Source organism: Mugil cephalus, chromosome 16 (genome assembly GCF_022458985.1).
Source record: "Mugil cephalus isolate CIBA_MC_2020 chromosome 16, CIBA_Mcephalus_1.1, whole genome shotgun sequence".
NCBI lineage: Eukaryota > Metazoa > Chordata > Actinopteri > Mugiliformes > Mugilidae > Mugil > Mugil cephalus.
Window position 1 is genome coordinate 21,597,131 of NC_061785.1, and position 26,226 is coordinate 21,623,356.

At 40.2% G+C, this 26,226-nt stretch overlaps 1 protein-coding gene across 1 annotated transcript in view; it reads right to left on the reverse strand.

The window, feature by feature from the left end:
• Positions 1–5,573: 5,573 nt before the first annotated feature.
• The window catches only part of ca10a (carbonic anhydrase Xa), a 245,205-nt gene continuing 224,552 nt past the window's right edge, over positions 5,574–26,226 (reverse strand). The window contains exons 5-9 of the mRNA XM_047610060.1: positions 20,167–20,262; positions 14,541–14,613; positions 10,001–10,155; positions 9,608–9,782; positions 5,574–6,564 (exon numbers count right to left, since the gene is read on the reverse strand). Of these exons, the coding sequence (XP_047466016.1) occupies positions 6,542–6,564; positions 9,608–9,782; positions 10,001–10,155; positions 14,541–14,613; positions 20,167–20,262 (522 nt within the window). The 3' untranslated portion in view covers positions 5,574–6,541. The remainder of the gene's footprint in view (positions 6,565–9,607; positions 9,783–10,000; positions 10,156–14,540; positions 14,614–20,166; positions 20,263–26,226) is intronic.

Consider the following 26,226-nt stretch of genomic DNA (forward strand, 5'->3'; position numbering starts at 1 on the left):
ACATCTTCAATTGAGCGGGAGATCATGAAGAGGGGCTTGGTGAGAGGGATCAATGCGGCGGATCCCGATGACGGAAACAGACAATACAGGACTGGCTGCTTCACTTAAACACAAGGCCAGGCTGGTTCCCAAATCTGTCAAGATCTGAGCTCGTTTATGAGTTCATAATATTTTGTGGTTCTCTCTTAAATTGAAATTTTTAATAGGAGCTCGGCAAAATCAAGAAATCCATTGAATAATTTAGGGCTTTTTCCTTGCTGAAAAGATTTACTATGCGCCCCCTATAATTTTACAATGAAAATCAGACCAAGGAAGGTACTTTAGGAGATCTAGCTGGACCTAAAATATACCAAGGATGTATTTTTAATTTTTTTTTGGTTTACAAGCTTGCAAATATTTGCAGTGTAACTAATATTCCTTATAGGAACACTGAGATGAATGCAGTTGGGAGCCTTTCCTGCAGATGATACTAAAACACTCCTAACAAAACAGCACTAAGCCTTTACTCTAAGGTGGCATTATAATTTTTTTTTTTATATAGCAGGCAAAACGTTGGGATGAAACAACGACAACTGATAAATCTTTTTTTTTTTTTTTTTTTGGGTGATGTAATGGATCCACAGTAGGGTTCATGAAGAGTCCAGGCTGAAGCTATTTACCCAGCAACAGGATGAACCACATGTTACCCAGGTAGTCATTATGTTTTTACTCATGAGTGTGTCTCATTCAGCAAAAAGCTGCTGTGTAGGTGTATACAAACACTTTTTGAATAGGTTTTTAAAACTCTTCTGTTAAATAATGACGTATCATGCAGCATGTGTGGTTTTTATGATGCATACATGACACAGGTTCTGGTGAACTGTGGTTTATCAAACAGCCAAAGTTTCCTATGTCTACTTACCCAACAGACCACTTTTCACCAGCTACAAGAGAGAACCTCTTCAGATTCCTAAAACATGCAATGTAGCAGAATGTAGGACCTATCGTGCAGGGAAGGGTAGTATCAGTAGAGAGTCTTGTCAGTAGATCCGGAATTAGGCCAGTGACTGGTGCCTAGCTACATTCAGCCACTAAGACGTCCTTTGACTTGTGTTCATTTCACTGCATGCTCTACATTCTACACAGATTAAGTCTGTTTCCAGTGATTTCAGACTTGGCTTTGTTTGGCAGAGGCATTCATATGTGCCTTTCAAAATGTGTGGCCTCAAATTTCACACTATAACATTGACATTTCTAATAAGGATTCTTTTACCAACACTGTTCCATGATTTGACATTCTGTAATCACCCTTCTATATGGTTGCTTTGAAAGTAGAGTTCTTGCAAATATCAAAGTCACAGAAAATGTATTTGTCACCCAAATTAGTCAATTCATCAAACATATTCTTTTAGAAAATTAAATTTGATAAATATCACACCTGACTTTGCGTTTGATAAATACTCAAGGAGTTTAGTTTAATACCCAGTGTTTGAACACAGTTTCAGTCGGTGTCTTGGTTTATAGCAGCTGGGTGGTGCTGAGGTCTTTGCTCTGTCAAGTCCTTCCTCATATTGTGTCTTGATGTCAGGTCTGAGATGACTGCTGTTCAGCCAGCCTCTATGAGTCAATTTTATCTTCTGTGTCTGAAAAATGAGTGGTGCTCCAGGGATTTACTCTCCACGTTCCTACTACATCATTTCATACTAGAAGTTGACACATTTGTGATGTTACAATGAAACCAAAGCTCCGAACAAAAAAATGTACTAGTGCTGCACTGAGCAAATGTATGTCATCAGAACTTCCATTTCCATGATATCCACCACTGCCAAGTGTCTAGCTGCCATCTTTATCCGATTATATCTAGTAACCATATGACATACTGTTGAGTAAGGTTTTGATCCATTTTCAGTTTTCACTTATGTTGAAATGTGCTTTTATGACACCACTTTCTGCTAAAGCAGCATTTCTAAAAGCTGTAGTTCTGACTTTATTTTTGGTTTAGCGTCAGGGTATAATGTTTATATATATATATGTAATATAATTTTTCAAGTTGTACATCACACTAGTTGGTGAGGCATACCAACTCAAATGGATAAAAATGTAGAGGGAACAACAGAGTAACTAAAATGCTGACGGTAAGAGTCGTTTCTTTGCCTTTTTTTGTTGGACTCTGGTAACGGAATAATTGTGGATTTCTATCGGGCAGTAATAGAGTAACAAATATTAGCATGACATTAATAAGTATCTCCGGCTTGATAACAGTAAAATGTATATGTCTGCTGTACAGTTTTTGGCACTATCACACTGGCTTCACTTCTTGGGCTCCATATGGTATAAGCCAAACAACTAAAAGAACTGACTGAAACCTGCTGACATGCTCTCTGAGCAGCAATTCCATCTATTCTGGAGTTTCTGTGATCATAATCGCCTGTAGCTGAACTCCACCATGATGTCTCGAGGAAGGTCCCACTGCAAATATTTCAAAATGCACTAACTAAACTTTAACTAACTTTAACAATACAACAACAGTTTAAGTATTCATGTATACTTTATACAAAGTATTATGTCTGTGTTTGCAGATGTTAATGACTAGTCTATAAATGGAATTTGATCCAGATGTCCTGCATCTCTATTATAGAGGGTAAGTGGTTGAACAGCCCACATTTGAGGGATCTATCTCATAAATTACTAAGAGAGCACATGTGCTGGAGGAGGGGTTTTCAGCACCTTGGTAATCCTAACATTTTTGTTAATGATTTTGCTAGTAAAACATAAAAAGCACAATAGCTAGTTACATGTTAGCACTGACAGATCAATTAATTAGAGCTCAAGGCCGTATAAAGCCTTATATGAGAATCAGAGAATCTGATGTCTATGATGAAGACAGCGACTCACTTTGGCTACTGATAGGTTGGTAGATGTTGCCAATATAGTTAACCACACCATATTATCCCACCATGTTAGCAGATTAAATTCACCATTTAAGATTTTTTCTAGAAGTCCTGAAAAGGAGAAATTTTGATGCATCTCTCTTGTGATACAGTAACTTTCTCCTGGAATGAATCCAACCCCCAGACCAAGGGGGTTGTTATTTTAATGAAACATAAATTAAATCTGTCAATTGAGAAAATTAGTTGTAATAATTCTTTGAGATTGACTTCTATTCAGGGGGAAAATTAAGCCTGTGCAAGTATATACCCTCCCACAACCTTTGCCCCATCCTATTTTTCTTGGTTAACTAAAGAGTTGTTGAACCTTTCTAACTACTCACTATAGAAAAAAAGATATGAACACGTTTTTCTTTTGTAGATTAGATAGATCTAACCCATCTATTACTCATACACAAGGTTTATCCTCCAATGCTTTAAAGAACTTTGTTAAGGACATTAATCTGGTTGATATTTGGAGGGTTCAGAACCCTCTGGCTATTACACACATACCTCCCTCCATTTCATAAAATGTTCTCAAGAATAGATTACATTCTAACCACACCAGACTTGACTCTATCTGTAGTTGGGGTGTTATCTCTACCCCGTAATATCTCTGACCATAATGCAATAATAACCTCATGTAATTTGGACTTCTCACAACGTAGTGTGTCCAGGTGGAGGTTCAATGCTACCTTTCTCGGTAACCAACCATCTGTCGCAAGTTATAAAAGACTAGGAAAATGTATTGATATTAACAAAGATTCAGTTTCAGATAACCCAACCGTACAATTAACGATCAAAGGCTTTTTGTGTCACAATGTGTTTCTCACCTTATCTTAAAAAAAATGTAAAAATAGATCATGTAATTGGAATAATTTACCAGCATCACATAGCTTTTGCATGTCAAGTCTTATACTCTAATCCCTCTGCTACAATTGTTACAGCCGGACAACTCTGATCTTTTCAATATATGTCACGGTTCTAGATGGTGTGCCCAGCATCTCCCTCTATTTTCAAATTGTTGCTTTAACTGTTATCCCATTGGGAAAAGCTCATTAGTTGCTCCAAGTACAATAGGTTCTACATCACACTCCATTTCAATATACGCTGACTTTCCAATCTACAACAGTCCCTCCCAAATGTCCTAAAAATCCTCGAACACTTGACCACTCAAAGTTCATTCTGCTACTGTTCAACATAGATTTGGAGAAACTGAACATCCAATCATGCATACCAGTGGCTCCAAAGGTGGTATACTAGGGGTATACCCTACACAAGCATGATTTTACTGATCTAATGCGCCATTTTGGTATTTCAAGAATCTCAATGTTCTTTTACTTTAGAGTAAGGTCACCAGTTAAATCTCACAAAGTTCCTGGGGTTGTGTTCTTTACATTTTGTATGTATAATCTATGTTTGTTATATTAATGTTGGATACAGTTGAAATTGTTACTGTTGCAAAACTGAATCTCAAAAAAAAGGGAAAAAAAGCAGTTGGGGAAAGAAGCCTGACGTCTGTTGTAAAAGACAGCAGAATTGCTTAAAAGGACAGTTAACAGCGATTAAGTCATTTGTCAAGAATGCCTCAATCACTTAATGTCACATACTTTGTGGTGCTGATTGTTGTAGGAGTGTTTTCTCTGTTCTGACAGAGGGATGCCCGAAAATGAAATCCAGTGAGATGTGAATCCCAACGACAGCGTGACCAGAGCCTTGGCTAATGAATAATTGAAGGCTAGTTACTGCCAGGCGTATGCTAGTAGCATGTCTATGCTAGTCACTCGCATCCCAAGGCTAAAATCTAGATTTCCTAACTGCTTCTGGCACTGCTAGGTAAACAATGACAATCTTTTCAGAATATTAAATACCATATATTTGTACAAGTAGCTTTTACAAACACTGTATAATTAAAAAAGTAGCCTCATACACCAAAGAATATCATAAGTGAGTTAACCCAGTTTCCCATGGGGTCGTTTAGGTATTATAATAACTTCACTGCTCTTGAGTATTTTACTCTAGCCAGATCAATTGCTGTCTTTATCATCGATACTTCAGCATCTCAGTAGTCTCATGTTTGGCATACAGCTCCACCAAGCTGTAATTACTTACAGAAATATGATTTCCAGCAAATTATTTCAATACAATCTATCTCTTTATTTTAGTGAGGCGCGACCTCCGACGACACCAGCATAATCCAGCCATATGCCCCTGATTAATTTTCTTCTTCATGCCCCTGTAGAGAAACCATCACTGTAAGGCACTCAGCAGTGGGTTCATATTAATAAGCATATAGAGGTTTTTCTCCTCCTTGTCCCTCGATACCTGCTGATGTGATCTGAAAGACTGTGACAGGTCACAATAACCCCGGCAGTTTCCCCTGTGCATGGCTGATAAGCTTCATCTGCCATCATGTGAACAATGACAAGAAAGCCAGACACTGCATCTGTATCATAAGCAGCGATCCCACGATGGTCATTCTGAGGCTCTGTCAAGAAAACGGAAGCAAGATATCTGTGATTAGTGGTTTCTCTTATGTGATGCCGGCGCTATTGAGCACGCCTCTGAGGGGGAATATTGACATATCAACACATTTAATATGGATCAGTACAAAACAAGTACAGGTACAATAAGTCATATCCTCATATAGTGAAGCATTTTCCAAAGTGAACTTTCCAAACACATTTATTGGGCTGATAACATCAAACACAGTGTATGACCATTGTAAACAATAAAACAGAAAAAAGGCATCAGCTCAGACCGAGAACTGCTCCAGAATTCAAAGTGCGCCAAGCTTTTTAAAATTCTTAACTTTTTGTTCTTTTTTTATTTTTATTTTTTTTAAATCATTTTCATATATCTTTTGAATGTTAATTCATTACTTTTTCTTTACATATTCATTTTTCTGCGGTATTAATAATTATAATATGTACAAATGAGGCCAAGACACTGGTTGCACTGAGGCCGTAGGAACACCTGTAAGTATTTGCTCCTCTACCGTGACATGTTAGATTTGGAAAATGACAAGGTAAGGCTGTGTTCCCTCTCTGTTGGTTTTGCTGATCGCATGCCCTGTTGGTGACTATAATGTAACGTCCATGTGAGTCTCGTAGACTGCATTGTCTCGACTGGCGTGGTAGGGGCAGTGACTTAGTCCTTGGGTTTTCCCACTGGTAGCAACATCTTTTATGTACAAAGGCTTTAAAGTCCCCAACGACAGTTGTGTTGGTTGGGAGGCTATCACATAAATGCTTCCTGTTGCTGTTTTTTTTTAGTTTATTTCCAAGTGTCTATTTTTTTTTTTTAGTTTTCTCCCAAAAAAAGTTTTGGTATCAAAATGTCCATATAGATATAGTCGTACAGTGGGGGGTGGGGGGGGTAAGGGCTTGTTAGCATGTGTTAGATCGAGGGTTCAAACGGTTCTCAATGTATGAAAAGAGGACTCTCTTTGCACACAAGGCAAAGTTCCTTTACTTGAATAATGTCCAGTGTCGTTTGTCTTTATACAATGCCATGAAAGAATCTTAGATGAGATGCAGTCTTCAGATCAATTTTCACATCTTATCCTCCTCTTCGTCCTCCTTTCGTCCCGCTCTCCATCGCTGGCATTCGTCTTCGCGTTCGTCCAAGGGGGGCTACTTTAGCAACCACTCGTTCACTGGAAGAGAGGAGAAGGACAGGAGTGTGAATATTGATTTATATATGTGTGTATGCAGCGCTTTCCACAGCTCGACTGTTTCATCACATTACTCACCCCCGCACCCACCCACCCAAGACCCCGCACCATATGTCATCTTTAGCAGTAACATGTGGTTTACACGGGGACGGTGCATAGGCATAAGTGAATGTGCATGGGTGTGTGGCGGATGCTGGTGTGGGGGTTGAATTGTTGCAATTTCCTAGAGTGGCAGCCTTAGCGGAAAATTACACCCAGAATGGAGAGGTGCGCGGAGCAAGAGTAAACACGTGTAATTTGATAAAAAGAGACTGGCATGCTCTGTGAAAGACGGAGGGTGTTATCATAATCAGAGCGTCTTTCATCACGTTGGAGAAAACTGTTTTTCAAAAAATGTTTTTCAAAAACACAAGTCTGAAAGAATTCAAGCCTGCATTCACGCATTCGTATTCCATTAATAGTCCATCCTCAGGATTGGTTTAAGCCTCGTACAATGTCTGTATTCTCAGTCAACCAGAGGTTTTTAAAATAAAAATGATAGAAGCTTTCTGATCGGCACTGTTTGACTGTTTATCACACAACTACTAATTACCGTCGGACCTAAGAAATTTTGAGGTAAATCAGTTCCCATGTCAGCATCTCCAATAAAATCAAATACAAATTAGAGTAATCCCTTAACATTCAAGACAAAGGCTTGGAAGCATTATCTTTGTTGATGGATTTGTAGCATTGAGGCTTTGTGCTCTCAAATCATTTCTCATTGAGAAATTTGATTCAGAGTGGGTTGATGCTATTTGAAATACATAAGAGGAATTTTCACATAGCCATCAATAAGTCCACAGAGCCCACGTTCAGCCGGTAGCCTACGTTCTGAAGATTTAAAAACTGTTTTGTTGTTGTGAGCATGTGGACATTGGAGGAACCAGTGTCCAAGATAAGCATCAGTTACCATCGCATGCTATAGTGATGGTATGCTCTGCGGTTTGGGAAGATACCCCAGCATGTGTAGAACCAAGTGTGGCTTTTGTGTCCTTGCTTGGTAATGACTCTTTTAGATAATAAACATAATAGTCTATATGTCTAGACATTAATAAACACTCTCAGGTCTAAGAATGTTTAATGATCTATTTGGCATGTTAAATTTAACACTATTTAAGAACTTGTTGGAAAGAAGCATAACAACTGACTGAAGGAAATGTTTAGACCCTGGAAAGATTCCTGGATGATGTCCCTATAACTAAATGTTCTGGGAACTCTGGAAATGCAGCTCATGTTAACTTGGGTTTTGGGGAATAACCATGAGCACAGAATGAAGAGCACTGCAGTTCAGTTTGTACTTGGCTTGAATTCATATAAGAGCTTGCCGTCTGACTTTGTTTTTATTTTTATTTTTTTTCTAAATTCTAGATAAAAAGTGTCCTTGTAAACAGCATGAATAACATCCACACGTCCCTGATTTCACATTAAGTTACCTTGATGACCACCTCTGTGTCGGGAGGCTGCTTCTCCTTTTTCACTCCTCTGCAGATTGACCTTACACAAATCATCAAAACAGATGCTTCTTCCCCTTTTAATGAGACATACCCTCCTCTCCGATTCCTCCACTTCCTTGTGAAGGTCTTTAAATCTCCCTTCAATTAAATAACCAGCTCTGCTTTAGCTTTGTTGCAGGTACATCTCCGAAAGTCTCCGGAGTGTTTGTTTCAAATCTCCCCTGACAATTGCAGATCCGAGTAGTAATTTCATCTTTTAAGAGGTGTGTGGGGGAGGGCTGAGTAGAAGAAAGAATGAGGGGAAGAGATACAGACGTAAAAACAATCAGTTCGTGTTGGCCACAGTACAGTGAGTCCTACAATGAATAGCAGGCTCTGTGGCTACATTTAATGTGTTTTACTCTTCAGGGGTGAATTTCAGCATTTGGTGCCGCAGCTGCCAAGAGACATTGACTGAAAAAGTGCAGAGGAGATGACAGACTGCAGTAAAATCTACCCAGGTTGCCGTGACTTGTGAGAATCCAGTTTTCAGTTTCCCACCTGCCACATCTGTCAGTCAGGGCCTAACAGGTGTTCTGACTGTCGAGCCATCTGACTTTGCACTGCCTAGCTTTTTTCCGTCTTCTCCTCCTCTTTAACACTTTCAGTTTATATTTTAACAACGTCCAGATGTGTCATATCAATATTAAGCTTAGTAATTCTAAAGTTGAGCCCAGAACCAGCAGTGACCACGTGGAACTTATGCAGACGTCGTATCTAAAACACGTTATATGGGCACTTGGAAACAATAGTCCATCCCCAGAGCTGAGAGTTTGGTGGCTAATAACTCATCACCGAAATTATATCTGATCAGTTTTTTGTTAGATGTTCACAAATAAGACGTTAGTAGCTGCGAGGACTGCCACAGATTAGATTAGATTAACAAATTGTCTCTTATTTTGCTGTCCCAGGTTGAACAAAGATTTCAAAAACATAAAAAAGACATAACACGTGGTAACTACTGGCTGAAACTGGAACTGGACTATACTGGACTACACACTATAGAGGGGCAGCTCATTCTGCACCAGACTTATCCAGCTGCTCCCACAGACAGTCCAACGCCATGGGACTTCATTTATACCCTACTCTATTCAGCTGTACAGCAACTCACCTTTCTGTAACAGATAACTGTGTTAGTAAAGTTAATGCATATTATTGCACCTTATGAATCCTTCCTATGTATATAATATGCATTTTCGTCTGTCTCTATTTCTTTGTGCACTTGTTTCTATTAAATTTTTGTATTTTTTTGCTTACACCCTTTTATTTTATTTTCATTATATATATATATATATATATATATATATACACAAATAGGAAACAAACTGTTGTTAAACCAAACCTTTGAGTAACCAAGCTATAATAGGGAATGTAAAATGTTGAATAACAATGATAAGATTAATGATATCCGTTAGTAAATCATCTATAAATGCCAGAGACCAAATATGAAAGATATCATCCCAGCATAGTGTATACAAGATGTACATTTGTACCCCGGTACTGGAGCTTCTGAGCCCTGTTGTTGGGGCAGTCCTTGCCCTGCAAGCTGAAGTTGATATTGGTGCGGATGCAGCGGTTGTTCAGTGGCTGGACAGGGCGTACGTTATCGCTCATGCTCAGGAAGATCTGAGATGGCTGGTTCTGACTCAGCAGTCGCAAGGAGTGCATCTAATATGAAGACAAAGAGGGAGAGACAGGAACGAGTTAGGGTTATTCCCAAAATCGTGAGACCCAGGCTTTTTGTGAGGACTTCATGATGGATTAGACAGATGAAGAGCAGAGAAAAGGGTCTGGAGTAAAAGCCTTAATGCTGAGTCGGTAGAGAGAATCCTTCCATTGGATAGAGGGAGCTGTGTTCCAGGTCTGTGCTGGCAGCTGAGGCTCACCTGCATGCGTGTGAGGTACACTGGTTTGTTCATCAGGATCCATGTGGCTGTCTCAAAGCATGGCGGGATGGTCATCGATCCATCGTATGTGATAAAACTACTTGTGTCTGGGTAGATTTCCTCTATGTTCAGGCCAGTCAGTAGGTATGCATCATCTGCAGGGTGAAAAGCAGAGTTGTAAGCAGTACATTTAGATTTTGGACATTACTAAACACTGTATAAAAGAAGTGGACTTAACCACGATGACATCTCCCATTGGTTAGCAGAGCATTGTTTGGAAGCATTTTAGTTCCTGCACTCTATTAGCTTGTCTTCACATGACAAGCAGTGTTTGGTAGCTTTCTAAAAAGTACAGAAGTTTCATCTGTCTATCAGTGGACTACGTGGCATATCAAATAGCTTCATAGTGACCAGATGTGAATAGTTGTGGTGGTTGTTGCTGTTGTGGTTTGTGGCTATATGATTTCTGTGCCTTGAGTGCATTAGATTTTAGGTTCTCCATACTCTATCACTCTATCTACACCTGAGTAACCAATCTGGGCTAAGGCTTATATTTTTGAGTGGTTTTCACAAAATTTAGTAATGGGGTTTAATAATAAAGCTTTATGCTTTTACAGGTAGAAGGGCCCTCATCGATCACATATGGAATTTGCTAAATAAATAGCGCAAGACTCTAATCACCAAAAGTGCTGTCAGAGGAAAACTGTCTAATAGTGTCTCAGAGGACGAATAGCATCTCTAAACATTAAACACTTGGGGTGGGTTAATACATACCAGACCTTCACAGTGGATAACTGTTATTTAGTGATAAGTTAAAGTTATAAGAGATTTGTGAAGTAAGGAGTATAAGGAGATGAACAGTTGTATGAACAATTGAAGCAAACACTACATGCAACACTCTTTACATCTCAGACACATCTCAAAGCTTTGGAGATCAGCCTGAAAATCAAACAAGACCAAGGATTGCTGACTCTCATGGACTTTCCTCCATCATAATATCACCTTAACCCCTGTGAACATTCCTGACATCACAAGCTCTTTAGAACTTCATGATCATGATCATGATATCCATTCCTGATTCATCCACATTCCACATTTGAAGGCGCTGAAATTTGTGAACTTTTTGTAGAGATTCAATCCTACTCTGATAGCATCATTTGTAACAAAACCCTTTAAACTCCAAACAGATATAGAATAGTACTTCACTTGTGGACTCATGGAGATTGTGGGCCTGTTCGTATGAAACATTCATAGATTGCATCCAATCAAGTGGGTAGGGAACTGATAAAACCACTGCTCTCGCTAAGTCTGATCACTGAGAACTGGGAATAGTAGTAGTCTTTGGAAGGTAATTGAATGCATCATCCTCGTCACTACTCATCACACACTCAGCTCATCTTCCATTACTAGTTTTTTCTCACTTCTTCTTTCATATGCCATTATCAGTTCAGTGAATGACAGGCTGTTTGTGTTGCAGCACAAAACCTCTTTTATCCAAACTGTCTTCACTGTCAGAATGCTAATTGGACAGACTGCAGTACTCTCTCTGTCTCTTCACACTCCGGTACAACGCTCCAGCAACTGGTCATCCGCTGCTGGGCCTCTGTTGACAAATTGACTGCCTATTGTTATGAGGTCACTGTGGTGGGCTGCTGCAGCTTTTAGGCTAATTCAACAGTCTCTCTATTAAATACTGACTCATTCTCTTGAAGTACAGAATGCATCAAAGGAACAGGAAAAAAGAACAAGCATTGCCAGCCCAATTAAAAAACTATGATCCCCTCTATATGCCAGCAGCACTCCACTTACAGACGCTTAGGAGCAGCTCTGACATTGTTCTTTCATAGTGTATCTGAAATAAATCAGAAACATCTCCATGTGTACGAGCTTTTCTTTGCGTTTGCGTTAGACTGGCAGCATTATTACTGGTGAAACGGATATGCCTAAGGACTCATGAACATGAGTGGGTAGAGAGTGACTGCATATGTGTGAGCTGCTGTGTCTGATGGAATCTTGACATCTTTCAGAATTCATGCTCCACCTCATCTCCTCCATCTGCATCTCAAGCAACCCCCCTTTCCAATCCCCCACAACCCATTTCCCGCCCGCATCCTGTCAGCCTGTGGGACTCCTCCTAGCCACAAGGGGTCAGCATGTTTATTCAGTCACTCACCGCCCCCCTCCTATTAATCCAATTATTTGACTCCTTTTTTCAAGCTAGCCCCGGGTGATGTCTGCGCTGGCAGAGGGAAGCCTCTGGAGAGGAGCTGTCAACTACTGCCTCACCACCAGCCTCCTCCAGCTATCAAGATTTCCAAAGTAGGCCTCTCACCATCCCATCACAACACAAGACAACCACAACTGAAGACACTTATAATAAGCACAGATTTGACCACTGAACCAAATTTGAGCATGTGCCTTGACCATGTCAAAGGTCAAATCAAAGTCTAGCAAAGCTACCCAGATTTGACTTTTCTTTCTTTTTTTTTTTTCTTTTTTTTTTCTTTTGGTGACAGCTTTTTCCAAAAGTCAATTTTTATGGCCTTTTTTTCTTTTTTCTTTTTTAAAGAAAAAGATGTTTAAAAAAAATGCATTTTATGTGATGGACACAGATGTTATAGTAGCAATATGCAGCCTGAATGTAAAACAAAGGAGCTGGTGGTGGATCAAGCAAATACCACACACTCATCCAGAGAATGGACATAGATAGAGTGGACTCTTATAAATACCTGGGTGTACAGAGTACAGGGGTGACTACTGAGGACTTTTTACAACTCTGTGATTGTATCAGCCATGTTCTAAGGAGTGACATGCCACTAAAATCTCAGCAACAGATGAGAAGAGACTGAACACACTGGTGAAGAATGCTACCTCTGCTCTGGGTTGCCCTCTTGAGCCTGTGGAGGTGGTGTGTGATTGGAGGATGATAGAAAAGCTGTCATCACTGATGGAAAACCAAATAGGTTAATAGGTTCGAGCCTCCTTATTGGATAATTACTGTGTGGACCATTATCTTTCAGCTGGCAACAAGTTATTTAACCCCAAACTGATGCAATGAGTAGCTTCCCATTTCTTCAACAACCATGTGGAAAGACACATTCTGTGGTAATGAAAAAGATGTTAGTCTGTTTGAGAAGGGTCAAATCATTGGTGTGCACCAAGCAGAGAAAACATCTGAGGAGACTGAAGCAGAAACTACTAAAATTGGGTTAAGAACTGTCCAACGCATCAATAAAAAATGAAGGGCTTCCAGAAATAAATTTGGTTGGGAAAAAAAATCCTGAAAGATCATGATCGCCAAAAACACATGTTTGGTGAAATCAAATCAAAGAAAAACAACAGCAGAAGTCAGTTCTATGTTTAATAGGGGGAGTAAGAGCATTTCCACACATATAATGCAGAAGGAACTGGGAGTGAACAGCTGTGTAGCCTTAAGAAAACCACTAATCAGTGAGGCTAACTGGGAAAAAATTTAGAATTTTGAAATTCTTCAATTTGTAAGGGAGCATAAAGATTGGACTTTGGAGCAATATAAAAAGACCATATGGTCTGATAATTACTAATAGTAGTAACAACCATACTTTAGAGGGCTAGTTGTATATAATATATTGTGATGTTAGCGGTAACGCTAATATGTCCACTGTGTTGTAGATATGTGGGTGCTACTATACTTCATAACATTCAGGGTAATGTTAGCACCTCTGCAATGTCAGCATTTTCTCTTGTAATGGTCAATGAAATAATAATAATAAAAAAATAATAATACAGCAGTAATCTAAGCCCTTTCTCCCATATTCAAGTAAGAGAACTTCCATAAGCACCTTGAGCTTTGTCTTTAGTATTATTCTATGTGAGTACATTTAGGAACCCTTTGAAAGAACGTCATGAGAATAGTTGTGACAGCGTTGTTAGCCCAATTAACTATTTAGCTCCATTTAACAACAAGAGTTGCAAACTAGAAATATAAGTAAGTTTTGTCCAGTTGTATTGAAAATCAAGTTCTTTCAAAAATTACTTTTTCAAGTGATATAATAAATCTGAGGCTGCTATCATTACAATCCAGATTTGCCAGGCAGTCCAAACCTTGCATTACCTTTGTACTGGGCAATCTGGTCAAAGTGGACAGTATCTTAAAGTATCTGTGTTCACACTTGGCATTAAAATGCATCTCCACATCCGTCCACAGCCCGCACTTAAGATCCGTTCACCGTTTCGCTATATGGATGCAAATAAACGTAGCATCGTCTGCGGCACAGTAGAATAATATAAAAGCTGGATCTCTGCTGCTGTTTCTTGTGTGTGGGCAAAAACATAACTTCTAAATTAAAACTTTTCTACACGTTGTAGAACAACTACCCCAGTGCCTTCTGGATCCTGGGTCCTGTGTCCCACCTCAACCTGAAGCTGGCCACTGGTGATCAGATTGACCAAGACGGATGTTGATGTGAGGTCTAAACAGGGCCTCTCTAACAGTCCCATGTTAGCATGCAAATGATCCTGTTTGGTTTTGCAAATGGCTTGTAGATGTTTCAAAACTTACTTTTATACGTTATTCTTGTGATGGTGTCTCTGTTCAGCATCCGATTCAGAAATGAGTTTGATGTCTCAGCAATCTGGATTAAAGACAGACAGAGAGAGAGAGAGAAAACAAGGTTAAATGGTCACATAATGAATTGAGAGCCCATCTAAAATTAAACTAAATTTAATCTGCTCAGGATAGTACTCTTAAGGATAATGCCAGGGCATTTTTTTAATCTATCACCTTTAATGCCTGTGAAATGTCTAAACCCGCTGATGTATTTTGCACAGTCAGACGCTCCTAAACTCTCTCCTGCTGCTGCTGCTGCTTTGCCTTCTGGAAAACAGAGGCTCCCACTGTTTTTAAGAAACCATTAAAAGATGTCACAGACGCACACACCGCTTTGATCACAAAACACAATCCATCTTTTTAAACGGCATATGCATTTATGTATTTTTTTTCCTGGCGTGACGTCCATTTAGTGGATCAAAACAAGTGTCATTGTATCGTCACAGGTGAACGTGACAGCCACGTGCTGCGAGTTACCATCCAGCTTACCTTAAGCTACAGTATATTTATTGACCTTGTGTCTGACATCAGATTGTAAAAGGAAGATAATATGTGAGTGATATGTTCTTAAGCTTCAGTCTTAGCTCAAATAACAACAGACCTCAAGCTGGCTGGATCTAACAAAGAAATTCTGGTCAATACAGTAATGTCGCTCTATTCGGTCTTCAAGTACTCCAACAATGTTTAGCAGGTCTGAGGTCAGGTGAATGTGGAGAAAAGCCCTCATTTGTCTTTGGTTTGAATGCGCTACAATGCTAACAACACTGCCCCAGGCTTGTGCATCCTCACTTTCCGCATCACTCCAACAAACCATACTTTTCTTCTCCTTTTTTTCTGCCTCTACCTGGCTGGCCTCAAGCAGATGGGCCTCTCCATATGAGCTGGCTTCTGTGGACAAGACCAAGGGGTTGGTCATTGATTTCAAGAGGAAGAGGACACCAGTGAAGCCCATCACCGTCCAGGGCCTGGAGGTGGAAGTAGTGGACCGCTACAAGTACCTGAGAGTCCACATGAACAACAGGCTGGACTGGAGGGACAACAGTGATGCTGTGTACAAGAAGGGCCTGAATAGACTCTACTTTCTCAGGAAGCTCAGGTCTTTCAATGCGTGCAGCAAGTTACTAGAGTCTTTCTACCAGGCTGTTGTAGTTAGTGCCCTGTTCTTTGCTGTGTTTTGTTGGGGAAGTAGTACCAGCAAAAAAGACATCAGTAGGATCAACAAACTGATCCAGAAGGCTGGACATGTGATTGGTAGGTAGTTACCACCGTCCATGCTACTGCTGAGTTGCTCACGGTGTTTCAGGCTCTGGGTTCTCTAAAGTGTCTTGCGATAACTTCACGGTAAATAACTAAAATTACTTTGAACTAATTCCTGTGTGAACAAAACCCTGTTTGACATAAGCAGGGTTGTCCAATATGGAAAAATGAGGCATAATGTTGTCCAATATGTCCTTAAGAGTCAGGGCTCGGTGAAATACGCTAGCCAAACACTGGGTGGTATTTTATAAAGAGAGCTGTACGAAAATCACCTGAAATTCATCACTTAACTGCCCTCGGAACCTGTGGAGCTGCTTTTAATACCTGGCTAGACTCTTACTGTGTCTGACCAACCACATTGTTCAGTTAAGGCTGAGAAGTGTGGTGCAGCTCGCAGCTCTGAAAGTCGCTTGCTAATAGTCCAAGGTAGCACCTTGCACTTCACATCAACCCCTTCCCTGCCCTTCCCTGACTCCTCTCTTCCTTCCTCTCCACTCCACCTATCCCTCAATCATGCTCGGTGGACTTCACAACTCTAATTGTCAAGATGTCTTTGGGCGAAGTGATTAAAAAGAGATGTGCCTGTCCTCCCCCTCCCTCCTCTGCAACTGAAATTACTTAGTCTTTGACCTTTTCCCTGTGCTCTTCAGACAGGCGTTATGCCCGTACCAGCCACCTATGCTGCTCACTAGAATCCCTGCTTTCTCTCTCTCTCTCTCTCTCTCTCTCTCTCTCTGTCTCTCATTTTCATCATATTTCCTGAAAAGCACCTTAGGGGATTCAGTTATTCTGTCTCGTCTATTCCAGGAATGTCCTCACATTATGTGTGAGAAAAGACTTATCCCCATATGGCTAAATGTCAGCGCAATACCAGATAACCACAAAGCGAAACAGGTGAAACATGGAGTGAAACAGTCTTGCACTGACAGCGAACCCAAGCCCCAATGTCACTCCATCGTGAGTCTGGTTTCCAGCCCATGAGGGTGCACCCACTGCTTGTTGGCCTCATGACTCCAACCCAAAGATGTCAGCCTTGTAAATTTTGAGTCACTGAGAAGTGAGAAAAAGGAACACTGCTCTCCCAAAGACGTGTGTTATTACCACTTGACTGCGCTTGCTAGAAGAGACTGACCCTGGTGAAACATGCTTAAGACAGTTGGAGTGAAAGAAATTAGCAAAAAAAGAAAACCATTGGGAAAGAAGTTGTGTGGCTGTCAGTGTGGGCGGCAGGTGTTGGAGCGTGATTTTTTAATGGCATACCTCTCTGAGTGTTATTTTTAAACATGCGGCCATTAACAAAACTGTCTTTAGACGGGAATGTGAATTTAAACTCCTGCGATGACATTTAAAGAGTACTTTTCTGAAGCCTGTAAAAATGTAACAACACAGTACTGAAAGGATAATGATTGAGAGCCATGTGTGGCGCACGGAAGAATCCTCTCAGAAATATTTAATCCTGGAGGTTGGTGACCATTAGCAACAGTGAGCAGGCCAAAACTAGTGGCTGTTACATGGAAGGAAATGGCAAATTGTTAAGATAAAATTGAAAGAAATATTTCCCTGCTGACTGCTGTTGAATCATAACCATAAATCCTCCTGGGAAAATGAACTCCATTTGGATTTCATGATGGTGCCCAACCAGAACACCCTGGTGGGATTGTGTTTCCAGACTTTCCTACTTAAACCTGAACTTTTTCTTTTTTCTTAAGTAACATCCATGTTTTTAATTTGGGAACAACTCCTGATTTCCACTGTAATGATTTGAATGTTATATACCTTGCAAAACACTTTAGGTTGCACACCAGCTGAATGCTAAACGAATAAATGGTATTATAAGTATTTCATGGTCAGCTACACTGACCAGCAGTGGAGAGCTGCAGACTGCTGTTCCAGGGTTGTGTCCTCAGGCCACCACAGACGCCAACCGCACCTGCAGCACTGCACTCACAAAGCCCAGTTCCTCTCTCACATCTCCTCCCACACACTCTCCAGCCCGTTGGAGGAGGGTTGACCCAGGTCACCGTCTCCTCTGCTTCTTCAAGACTAACTGACGGTCCCATTGACATTGGGGAGCTAATTAGTAGTTAGCAGCTGAACTTTTCTGCCTTGGTGCGTACAGTACCGAGGACGTCTGCTGCCTCTCTGATCTCTGAGCCTCTCATTCAAGATGGAGAACTCTCATGCACAACAAAGGGACGGAGGAGTGCTGCCACCATATCCCACGCTGCTGCTCAGCGCCGAGCGCACATCCGAGGGGCGCATTGTTTGGCTCCGCAAGCAACATAATTGGATTGCTAATTGTTTGTGGCCAGTGAGTTCTTGAGCTGAACATTTAGGAAATTTTAGACAGAGTGGGAGCAGGAAAGTGGAGGGCAGGGAACACTGCAGCTATAGTGCTGAAAGGATAATTTATCCCCTGACACATTTCTGTGAACCGACACTGGCTGTTGGATACATACAGAATCAGAATCAGTATATAAACTGAAGTGAAATATACAGTCTTGTCACAAAAGTACATTAATATTTGTTAATATTGGTTCTACATCATTCCACACTAACCATTTTGCCTAGATTAGTGCGATTTTGGTATTCTATCTAATACATTACTATATTGAGATGAAATAATCCTACAATGAACAGATAAAAGTAGTTATGCTGACATTTATGCTCCTACTTTGGCTAGTTTTCTGGTTAACACAAATAAAAGTATATCTGCACATATTAATTAATCGATCCCTCTATGGAAGGGAATTATTGGTATCTGATCACTGCCACATTTATTTTGCTGCATGACAGTGAGTCCAAACATACTGTCAGAGTCATGAAGTAAACTTTTTCTTTTTTTAAAGGAAAAAGAACTGGTCGAAACCACCAGATGGTTTGGGATTACATAAAGAGACAGACGAGCATGAGATGGACTGAATCGACAGAGGAACTGTGGCAAGCTCATCAACCTATCTGCCAAGTACCTGGAAAAAAGTCTACAGAGGATACCTGGTATTTCAAAGACAAATTATGCTTGCAGCAATGACAGTAGTTTATGATAAGCAGTTACTATTTCAAAGTGTCTGCATTTTACTCATGGGGGACTGGAGCAAATCCCAGTTTACACTGGGTGAGAGATGGGGTGAGGAGGAAATCCCAGTGGCTGACACATAAGCTGTGTTTCTGTCTAGGAACATCCTTCAGCCCCCTCTGCTTGATAGTTTTAAAGATGCACTTACATCACTTATTTGTCAATGACTTTGCCATTTGCCCTCATATTCAGGTTTTAGTCGGATCAACATTTATTTCATTCCCATAGTATTGTGACATTGCGTCTTTTACGTTTTTTTTTTTACTTATTAACAGTGGAGCAGATTTTTTGGCACATAGGCTGTATATAAATATGGACACTGTGTCCCCACGTCCTTTCAGTGGCCTAACTGATGCTATTTTCCCAGGGATGATGACGGCGCCATCTTGCAAGCTTGGGTCAAAAAATTTACTTTTGAGTATGCATCAGTATTATTGGTATACAATATTAATGACCTAACATTACATGAAGCAATGTATTGTATGTAAAAAAAAAAAATAAAAAAAACCCCAAAACATTTGTTTTAGTTTGGCCCAAAAGTATATCTTTTAAGTATAAGTCCCGTCCACTAACAAGGAGGGGGTGGAGTTTACAACCTATACTTTAGCCAGCCAGCAGGGGAGCTCTACTTTCCTTAGTTTCACTTTTGAGGAGCTGTTCTGTCATCCATCTTCATTTACAGTCTATGTTTTGGCATTCTTAATGACATTAGTAAAACCCAAGCTTTCAAGTACACAGGTCTGCAGTGAAAGCAATTTTTACCATCATAGAGTCTAAGATGGTGAGTTCTGGCAAAAAATACCATCAGCTGGTTCCCGACAGTTAATTACTTAGAACCAGTGGTTGGTTGAGGTCCCTTTTTCTTTTTTTATGAGATGACTTGAACAAAACACTTGGTCCACCTTTAATTGAGTCTTGCGTTTATTGAACATGATATTAATCCCTGTCCCATTTTGCACTCCTTGTTCCACCAGTGTATTGTATACTGTAGCTGTCATGTAATTCTGATTAAACACAGATTGAATCAGGTCAGGTTCCTTGTATGGTCACAGCAGCTGCTCACATTTAGCATAAAGTTAGAAAACTGACATCCAGTGCAGTGATAGTGTGCTGGGTTGAACCATGTACACTACCAGTCAAAAGTTTGGACACACCTTCTCTTTTAGTAGATAAAATTCTACACTGAGTGAAAACAGGGTGCAAATTTGAAGACAGGTGGTTATTGTACATATGTATGAGGCTTACCTTCATGAATATGGACACTATGACCAGTCCGTTGGGGCTTTTAGCAGCTTCTGTGTAATTTGTATACAGCTCATGATTGTAGTGGATCAGTTGAACCTGGAACACAGAGATGACACATAGAGATTTACTGATTACTGGAAAAAAAAAATCAATCTGACATTCTCAGCTGACGACTTCAACGTTACGAGCTTGAACTAAATAGAAACCTTGAATTTGAACACCCTTCTAAAACCCTACAGTCGTCTCCTATCAAGAATCTCTCATTCACCTAAATCCTTCCTCTGAGCCGCAACATGCTGGGTGATTTAAAAGAGAAAATCAATACGGTATAAATCCCTCCAATGGATTCACCGATATAGTCGATGTAATGGAAGGAGTGGTCGTTGTGAACATTTTTACGCTGCTGTAGATGCGCAGGAGTAATAAGAGGCGCATAAAGAGGCAAGGATTCTGTCATGATTTGATCCAAGGCCAGCCTACTCAAGGCAAGAGCGGCTAAAACGTCTCCCAGCATGAGGTTAATGTTTCACTGACACAGATGCCTCATCCACTCCAGCTGTTCACTATTCCTGCCTTTCAACAATGTTTGGATGTGGGCAGGCTGCTCAACTTCCAGCCCATAAAAGATGAGTCCACAGTTTAAAATCCTGTTCTCACATAAAGACCCCCTTCAGAGTCAGCAAAGGTGGACGAATTTGAAATTGAAATGTAATGTATACTAAGGATATTTATTTATATTAAATTATTTATATATGGCCTTCTGAGGGTGTCTTGTCTAACAGAATGTGATTAGTGAGAGCCCTTGAGTCCTATGGGTTGAGGGGAGGGGCCTCTGTGGATCATCCCACAGATACTTGATACTTGACAGTTTGGGATCTAATGAGTTTGGAGGCCAGGTCAACACCTGGTGCTGTTCTTCATGTTGTTTTTTTTGTTGAGTTGTTTCTAAAGTGTTTTTGTGAGTGTGTCTGTGTCAGGCTACATACTTTCTAAGTAACAATTAAACTACTGTCAGGCTTAAAAGTTTCCCAGCAGAACATTGTCACAGGATGGTCAATGTCCTGTCAGAGATTTTAATTTTGTGGCTGGTCAGTGTATACTGTACTGTATGTATATATTTTTCAGCACAGACACTGAACACTCATATATTGTAAATTTGACATCCGATTACTCTGGCACTGGAGCCTTGTTTGAACAGGTCTAGAGGCAAAGTATTTGGATCTGTTCGGAGCATCTTAATACACAATTCAAATTTGACGAATAAAGACAAAGAGCCACAGGATTAGATAAGTAATGCAATAAAGCAACAGCAATAAGACTTTAATTTAACGTTCACATCATAGCTAATCCATACGATCAACATTGAAATGTCAGTGTTGACTCCTCGAATGTGTCTGGACTGGCCTTTTCTTTGTGAGGCTCGTGCTCTGTCGATTATTCTACGGAAAGAGGTTCGGGTGGATGGAAGGGTCAACATAACATTGAATGTAAGGGCAGGGGCGGGGGTCAGCTGGGCAGTCACACTGACTGCCCAGCTGACCAGACTTTTACATAACTGCTTTAAAAATATTCAGAATTTCTTATTTCTCAAATCATGAAAAATAAGCTACGATGTCTTCCCCTCGGCTGTGGTTCCTCAGTATTTTCATACTAATATATACACTAAGCTGCTATGAACACAGAGGTGGCAAACCACTTATTTCAAGAACAAAGGGTGGTAATGATCTCCATCTCGTTCCCAAAGGCTTTCTCTCTTCACCTCCATAAACTTCTTATCCTCCCTCATTGGCAAAGAGCTTGGCACGCACTGTACCGGAGGATATAAATAAACAAATGTAAGAGGAGAGTAATTATGAAATGCTCGATCGGGGGAGCACACAGCGACAGAACGTCTATAAATGCAATCAAGGCAAGAGGGGAAGTGATTAGGGCCCTACGCTGATCTGATTAGATTTTTAGGTGAGAGCGGCAGAGGCGGCCAAAAGAACTCATCCGCACTCCCTCAATGACAAATTGCACAAAGTTTGCTGCTGGTGGGCAATAAGAGGCCAGCGTGGGCCATAATAAAGTGAGGATGTCTGCCAAATGGAGAAGAGAGAAAAAAAGAGGGAGAAAATAGAGATCGTAATTAGATACAGAAATTGTTGGGAAAAAAAAGAGTGAGGGGAAGAGTAGAGCTGTTGCATACTGGCCAGACCTCAGAGCACGTTATCATTTATCAGTGTCCTTCTACTCCAATGGAAACTCACAGCAACTACTGGATTCAGTACAGAACACCTCTGCCTATCATAGAGGTACAGTGCAGGGTATTCAGACAGTGATAACACTGTGTTCGGAGGATTTATATGGTCGAGTGTGATGGAGTGAGTTTAAATTAAATTACTAGGCTTTCAATAAGTTACAGGTTAATATTTACAACCTGTAGCTTCTGTCCAAAAACCCCAAATTTGCAGGACGAGTCCTCAGCATTTTTCAATTCCTTACCAGAAAATGGCAAAATGTAGAAATATCTACAGGACTACAACGTAACACACAAAGTATATACTGTAGGTCATGAATATTCTTTTCTATAATTATTTATAGATTATTATGAAATGTAATAGTCAGGGCCAACACAGAGAGAACCATTCGCACTCATGTATACTACTGGATTCATGTATACAGGTTCCTGCTGCATGGTTCCAGCAGGTGATGGCCCACGTTTTCCAGGAGAGTGCATGTTCTTGGTTTCATGTTATAAACGTGTTCTATGTGTTTACTGTCAACACCATTTATAGTAATATCACCCCACACACATATAACGTTCCACTGAATTCTGTGCTAACAGCTGTTCGGTGTGTCAGCAGCACCTTTGGCAGCGACACCAGTTTTCCGTCTTCAGCTGGTTAAACCTGGATGGGAAGCTGCCCTGAGGGGTGGGGGTTGAGACAACACTGAATTGGGTGTAAAGGGAAGGTCAGCACTGCTTCGCTGGCCAGTGCTCTCTGGTGTGTGTGTGTTTGTGTGTGCGTGTGTGTGTATGCCTGGGGGTCATGACAGCCTCTTTATGGCGTGATGGCTGGCCTGGCCCCCAGGGATAGGGAAATATGAAGACAGCAAGTCGATACCAGAAGAGAGGTGTTCAGTGCTAGCGGTTTAAAAGCGCTGGGTTGGAAATGACGCTTTTCATCTCATTTTCCATCCAATCCATCCTCCCTCCTTCAGATTAACTGGGAGGATAGATCCATAAAACTAACAAATGGACGACGCCTGCTGCCACACACACACACACACACACACACACACCGATCACACTCTCATTATACATCCTCACACCTTTTTACTGAGGTGCTATTCTGGCATGACAGAACCAGAAATCATCTTCTCTCTATCCATTAGCAGCGGTAATACATGCTAATTGAACATAATCCCAAATTTAGTTCGTTTTCTTCTTTGATATTTATTTCTGTGCTTCTGTTCTCTCCCAGAACAAAGCACGCAGTGATGTTCTGATGCGATCCTCCACAATTAACACGACGCAGTACAGATGTGGGCGAAATGTGCCATTTAATAGTGATTAATGATAATTAGAAGCAGGGAAAATAAAACAGAAAAAAGCCCCCTCGTCAACAGCTCCGCGACCGATAATCTGCCGCAGCGATATTAGCTCAATGTGATTTTCCATGTGTGCGACTGTGTTTCAAAGAGGACACGCGAGGGGTGTTTCTGTGATTGATGGGGGTTTAAAACGATTGGAACAGCAGTCTGTGGCGAATCCTTCTCAAACACTTGACGAGATTTGAATTAAATATGGTTGGCTCCTCTCGTCTGAGTGCAGTGTCTCCTCGAGTCTCTGCTGAATTTACTGAGTGTAATCTTAATTTAATCTCTTTACATTAATGATATGTGAAAGGTACCTTCTGAAGTTGTTTGTCGGCCATCCTATCATTTCATTAAATGATATAAATAATGAGTATAAAAGGTCAAGAAAGTAACAGCTTCTCAATTTAGTTTGCGTTTTGATTTTAATATCTAGTAGAGCAGAGTCAACCAGATGTTAGTAAAAGTATTACAATGTGGTAGAAGTATAGTGACTATGAAATAGGGAAGCATGATAACTTTTTTTTTTAAACTGATAACTGATACCTTTCTGCTTCCAAAGGCCGATACAGATACCGATAACCGATAACATACCTGGAGCTAAGAAAGACTAATGAACAAGCTGTTTTGACTCTTAAAATTAAGATATTTATTTTTTCAGATGAAAAACTATTAGCAAGCAAACACTTGCTGAAAGATAAAGGTCAAATCAAACTATTTGATATTTCAAATTAACATCACAAAATAAAGACCTCTGAAATACTTTCCATCAGGTTTACAAGTAAATAAAGTGAAAAAGTGCATTCCACAAGTTCTAAAAAAAGTTCTAAAAAATGCACTGACACAAGTTAGAATCAAATATTTCTATACTAGTTCTATGCTATTTCTTTCTTCCTGTGGTATTTTCTTTAAACATTTATTGCACTCAGCCAACGAACTATCTTCGAAAACTTAAAAAAAACTCTCACACTCTGCCGCCATCTTGTATATTTACAAACATATGCATGTTTTGATGCAATGATGTGGTGACAGAAATTCCCTTCCCTGGTATGCAAGTCAGTCCCCGACCTTTTTATGTTCATGTTTCTATGATTCATGTGTCACATCCAGGGAAATGAGTAAAATACTGTGGATAAGAAGTTGATATAAGTCAACTACTACCAAAATTATGACGGACTTATCAGAATGATGTCATAATTTCCTGATACCGGGCTGATAATTATCGAACCTATAATAACGGTCCACCCCTACTATAAAAAAGTATTTTTCGTGACTTCTGATATTCTTCTGTTGAAAGATGATAGCTTTAACACCTGGACATGGTTTAATTTCATCCTGTCTGTGACGATTTTTTCTTTGATACCTCTATTTTTGATAGAATTTACTGCCACACTCCTCCACGTTCACCCCTCATTGCGGTTCTTCAACTACATGCTAGACATCTAAATGATCCAAGTTACAGCAGGCGGTTTGTCCTAAGCAGCAGCACATGAAATATCATTGATAAACAGTTAAAAAAGAAACAGCTTAAAGTTTTATGACGTGACACTGCTATGGTAATGCTATGGCTGGGTTTCAGCAACGGCTTAAAACACTTAATTGACTTTAATCACATGATTTCCACAGTTTCTGTAGCGGTGACACAAACTAATCGCAATTTTCTTTTTTTTTATGTGTTTTAAATTTACCAGAGACGCTTTTGGGAGCAACAGGAAAAACAACACAACCACATCGTAGTTTGAGATGTGCTAAAAATATCTGGTGGAGCAAAAGTCATTTACAACAACTGCACTTTAGATTTTGCTTGCTTTTGGTTTTTAACATGCTACCTTTGTTAGCTTTTGGAGACACTCAGAAAGTAGTTGATTAGGTTAACAGAAACCATTGTTGACTGATGCTGCGTCGCTTAGCAATGAATTGTCGCACAATAAAATGCTTGTACAAATGACCATAACGACGTGACGTAATGTCAATCTCTTGGATATTAAGAGTGTCAATGAATGTGGCATCGTGACTGTTTTCAGTGCCTGTGTGTCCTTGCTTCAATAAAACATAGACAGAAAAAAAATAAAAAATAAATAAAGAATTTGCCCCTGTGATAGATAACTTATACTTCCAGTCTCCACAGTGGACAACAATGCCTGGAAGGAGGGAATCAATCTAACCTCTCAAGGCACACTTCAGAAAACGGCTGGTACAAATGATGTCCTTAACTGCCTAAAACATCCACCAGACTGGTCTTTTGTTCTGATGGAATTTCCCACGATGCATTACATGCTGGATTATCTAATGTTCTGTTCGGATGTAAAGAAATGCATAAATGGTCACTACTTGAAAGGAATCAATTTTACTATGTCCCATCCCACCTGTTTAAATTAGGGAGCACTTTTCAAAAAGCAGGTTTGACCCACATTATTCCGATCTGAAGACTTCTCTTATTTCTTTTTCATTATAATGGGGGATAACAGAATGTCTGGGTGT